This window comes from Microtus ochrogaster, chromosome 17, assembly GCF_000317375.1.
Source record: "Microtus ochrogaster isolate Prairie Vole_2 chromosome 17, MicOch1.0, whole genome shotgun sequence".
NCBI lineage: Eukaryota > Metazoa > Chordata > Mammalia > Rodentia > Cricetidae > Microtus > Microtus ochrogaster.
The window spans coordinates 8,760,574-8,765,174 of NC_022019.1; the positions used below are offsets into that span (position 1 = coordinate 8,760,574).

At 38.6% G+C, this 4,601-nt stretch overlaps 1 protein-coding gene across 1 annotated transcript in view; it reads right to left on the reverse strand.

Annotated features, from left to right (window-relative positions):
* Mphosph8 (M-phase phosphoprotein 8) overlaps positions 1–4,601 on the reverse strand; it is a 33,267-nt gene that overhangs the window by 17,938 nt on the left and 10,728 nt on the right. Inside the window, exons 4-5 of the mRNA XM_013349227.2 lie at positions 4,108–4,201; positions 331–579 (exon numbers count right to left, since the gene is read on the reverse strand). Of these exons, the coding sequence (XP_013204681.1) occupies positions 331–579; positions 4,108–4,201 (343 nt within the window). The remainder of the gene's footprint in view (positions 1–330; positions 580–4,107; positions 4,202–4,601) is intronic.

A 4,601-nucleotide genomic window follows, 5' to 3' on the forward strand; every position in this document is an offset into this window, starting at 1 on the left:
AAAAAAAAAAAAAAAATTAAGCTGGACCTTCCTCAAAGCAATGTGCCTTACCTTCTCTGAGGAGTGGATGGGGGGGGGAGGAGGTGAAGGGAATGGAGTGGGAACTGGGATTGATCTAAAATGAAAAGATAGTTTTTCTTTAACAAAAATAAAATAAAAACATTAAACTGGAAAACAGAAAATATTTGATGCATTTAGATATCAAAGAATGACCTGAGTCTTCAGTATTAGAAGGTATTCAGGAGATCCAAATAAAATCCTTATTCTGAGAGAAAAGTATGGGGCACAACTAAAAAAGTCACTCTATTGTACAATGCCAAGCAAACTCACCAGAATTCTCATCCGTTTGGCATACACTGTCTGAAACTTCCTGATCCCCTTCTGCAGCAATGTATGCCCAAGTGTCGGTCTCATCTCTAGTATTTCTTCTTTCTTTAAGTAAACACTTGTCCTTGGTTTTATGATCATCTGTAGTTTTATAATCCACCGGTATTTCTTCTCTTTTCACATTATTCTCAACATCATTTTTGTCTTCTGTTTTTTTAAATAAATCAAATGCACTTCTGATTTCCTTAAATGCTAGTGTCAAAATTAAAGCCCATGGTTAACTGTAAGTTGCAATTTTGTTACAATCAAAAGAAAAAAAATCTGTATTCAATTGAATAAACGTATTTTCTGTAATTATTACGAATACTTGCCTTGGTTATAAAGCAAAGTAAGATTTACAGTCATAAAATCATTTTAACTAGTCTTTTTGCTGGCTGCTCAGTATCCAAAAAGCTGTGACAAAGGTATACTCAAATTTGCTTGAGTGACTTATATCCTTCCTTCCTGCATTTTGGAAGGGGGTGTGTGAAGAAGGACGCTTAAAAGAAATCCCACACTAGCTCAGAATTGAGAATAATAAAGGGTTATGTATTTAGGGGTAAACTTACAAGTCACAGCTCTCTGCTGGAACAGAGAACAGCAACCGAATCCCACAGCCAGAAAAGAGCCTTGACGTGCACTTTACGTAGGCATAAATAATACAAGAGGCTATGCCCAAGTGGGTGGGTAACTTAATGGCTACTGGCAGTAGGAATTCCTACAGCACCTCCCCTGTTTGTTTAAGTAAGAGAGTTCTAAGCCTAATACAAAATTATATATAATAAGGACAACTATATCAAGCATGAAACATTGATAAGGGGGCTGGAGAGATGGCTCAGAGGTTAAGAGCATTGTCTGCTCTTCCAGAGGTCCTGAGTTCAATTCCCAGCAACCATATGGTGGCTCACAACCATCTGTAATGGGGTCTGGTGCCCTCTTCTGGCCTGCAGGCATACATGGAAGGAATGCTCTGTATACATAATAAATAAATAAATAAATAATTTAAAAAGAAAAAAAAGAAACATTGATAAATGTTTCAATAATTATCCTATACTAATGAGTTTAAGTCTTGTATAATCAATAACTTGGCTAGGAATTCCTACAGCAGGCAGGGGATTCACTGTGCAAGCTGGACACACTCTATCATACCAGACCCTTAATCAATTAATTAACTAATTTTTAAAGGCAGGGTTTCTCTGTAGCTTTCGGGCTTGTTCTGGAACTAGCTCTGTAAACCTCAAACTCAGAGACCTGCCTGTCTCTGCGTCCCAAGTGCTGGAGTTAATGGAATGTAACACCACCACCCCTGCAAGATCCTTCATCTTTTATGCCAATTTCAAGGGCATATTTTGCCTTAAATAAAACTATTTCATATTTGTGGACTAATGAGTCTGGTTTCCAATATTCCTGTTAGTATAAACCTATGTAATCAGTACTTATAATAGCCCTTCCAAATTATCTAGTGCTTTACATATTTTTTCTACCCCACCCCCATGCCCACTTTTGGTACTCAGGAGAGAACTCAGGACCTTGCATGTTAAGCACTCATCACTGATCTACCCAGTTTTCCTTCCATTTATGTTTTAGTTCAAAGCTGGTAGAATTTGGTGGCTTTATCAGGCACATGGTCAGTGTCCTTACACCATGTACTTTCCCCCATTTAGCACCAACTTCTGCACAGGCTCCAGAACAGGCATACATGGGCTGATTGATGCCTTTGCCAGGAGGAAAGGTAGGCTGAGACTAGGTTTGCTGAGATTTCCTTTGTCACAATCACAGAAGACTAACTAGTTCAGAACACCTGAACAGCAGCATTCACCCTGGACATCTTGTTCAGATATTAATTTGATAGTATTTTGAATCCCCAACAAATCTCTAAAAAGTAGTGTTTCTTGTATTGTTCAAAATAGATGTAGTCCTTACTGTTACTTTATGTATGAGCCACTAAAGTAACAGCATTAATACTGCCATGTCTTGAGTATTGAGATTGGAGATGCAGACAACCTCTAACCTGGGATGAAAAGGAGAATTAAAAGTGTGTGTGGCTGGCCAGGTGAGGTAATGTATCCCTTTAATCCCAGTTGCAGAGGCTGATATGCAGGGCTCTGAATTTGAGGTTAGCCTTAAACACCTGAAGTCAGGAGAGCTGAAGAGATGGCATAAGGTGCAAGAAGGCCTGTGTGCAATCACAAGACCTGAGTTCGCATCTCCCCGCTAAAAAAAAAAAAAAGCTAGGTATACTGTATCTGAAATTCTAGAACTATGTGGGGGTGTGGACAAGCGCATTGCTGGAGCTTGCTGACTGACAACTCACCCCAGTCTCAGTGTAAGGGAGACCCTGGCAAGAGAGGTGGAGTGATGGAACAATAACCCTATGTCCTCCTCAGCCTCTGAGTGCATGGGGCAAACACCCACAGACATATACACCAAACACTAGAGAAATCCCCAATACCCCCCAAATTAAACTTGATGACCAATATAAATCTACAAGTAGAAAATTTCATTCTTAATTTCTTTTTTTTTTATTTATTATGTATACAATATTCTGACTGTGTGCATGTCTACACGCCAGAAGAGGGCACCAGACCTCATTACAGATGGTTGTGAGCCACCATGTGGTTGCTGGGAATTGAACTCAGGACCTTTGGAAGAGCAGGCAATGCTCTTAACCACTGAGCCATCTCTCTAGCCCTCATTCTTAATTTCTTAACAGGACACAAAAACATTGGAACACTACAAATATGTCACAAAATTACTTTCAGACTATATAATGTGCATATAAAATCAAATTTGGATTTAGATTTGGGTTCATTCATAAGAAATATATTTATACATACATATAAATATCAATGAACTAGCATGAAGAATCAGGAACTTTTTTGTCCCCAATATTTCAGAGAAGGGACACTCAACCTTTAAAATAAAAAAATAAAACAAAAAAAGAGGGTTTTTCAGTATAGTTTCAGCTATCCTGGAACTCACTCTATAGACTGGTCTAATCTTGAGTTCACAGAGATCCGACTGCCTCTGTCTCCCAAGTGCTGGGATTAGAGGTGTGCGCCACCACTGCCCAGCTTTAAATTAAGTTATTAAATGGAGTATAAAGCTCTAAATTCCCTGAAGAGCAAAATTTTATAACATTACAGAGTAGAATCTCTGTGAGTTCGAGAACAGCCTGGTCTACAGAGCTAGTTCCAGGACAGGCTCCAAAACCACAGAGAAACCCTGTCTCGAAAAACAAAACAAAACAAAACCAAACAAACAAACAAAAAACAAAAAAAAAAATTACAGGGTAGAAAAGAGATAATCTTCAAGGTAAACTAAGTTCTTTATATAGAAGATGAAAGAGAGGTATGGCTATGCAGTTAAGTGTATTTTTAGCCCTTGCAAAGGACCCCATGGATTCCCAGCACTGACACAGTGGCTCACAATCATCCATAACTCCAGTTCCAAGGGATCCAGTGCCCTCTTAGAACACTCAAGGACTCCTGCTTACACATGCACACATATATACACACCCAGACACACATATACATATAAAATCAGTAATTGTGTATATTGAGGCAGTTTCCTGGCTGTCCTGAAACTCATTCTGTAGACCAGGCTGACCTAAAAATCATGGAGATCCACCTGCCTCTGTCTCCTGAGTGCTGAGATTAAAGACGTGCACTACCACTACCCGGCTCAATAATTTCTTAAACATGGCAATGAAGATGAAAATATTTTAATTTTTATACTTACATTTTATTCCCTTTGGCTCTTTTCGGTATTTTTCTTCTTTGTCCAAATCATACCTTTTCTGGTATTTTTCTTTGGGTTCATTTTTTTTGGACTCCTAAAAGATGAATACAAAATCCAAAACAATAGATAAAATGCTGATATTGTATATTTGCAAACCAAAATATTCAAGTATCCATGTCTATCTACAAGTCCTCAAACACACAGCTGCTGATTATTCAGTTTTCCTTCCACTTGTCCTCCAATCAAGATTATCCTTCTGACATAAGCCTAAACAAAATGAAACTCAAAACCCAGTACTCACTGCCCCATTTTCTTTTAAGAATTTATTATTTCGGGGCTGGAGAGATGGCTCAGTGGTTAAGAGCATTGCCTGCTCTTCCAAAGGTCATGAGTTCAATTCCCAGCAACCACATGATGGCTCACAACCATCTGTAATGAGGTCTGGTGCCCTCTTCTGGCCTGCAGACATACATTCAGACAGATTATTGTATACA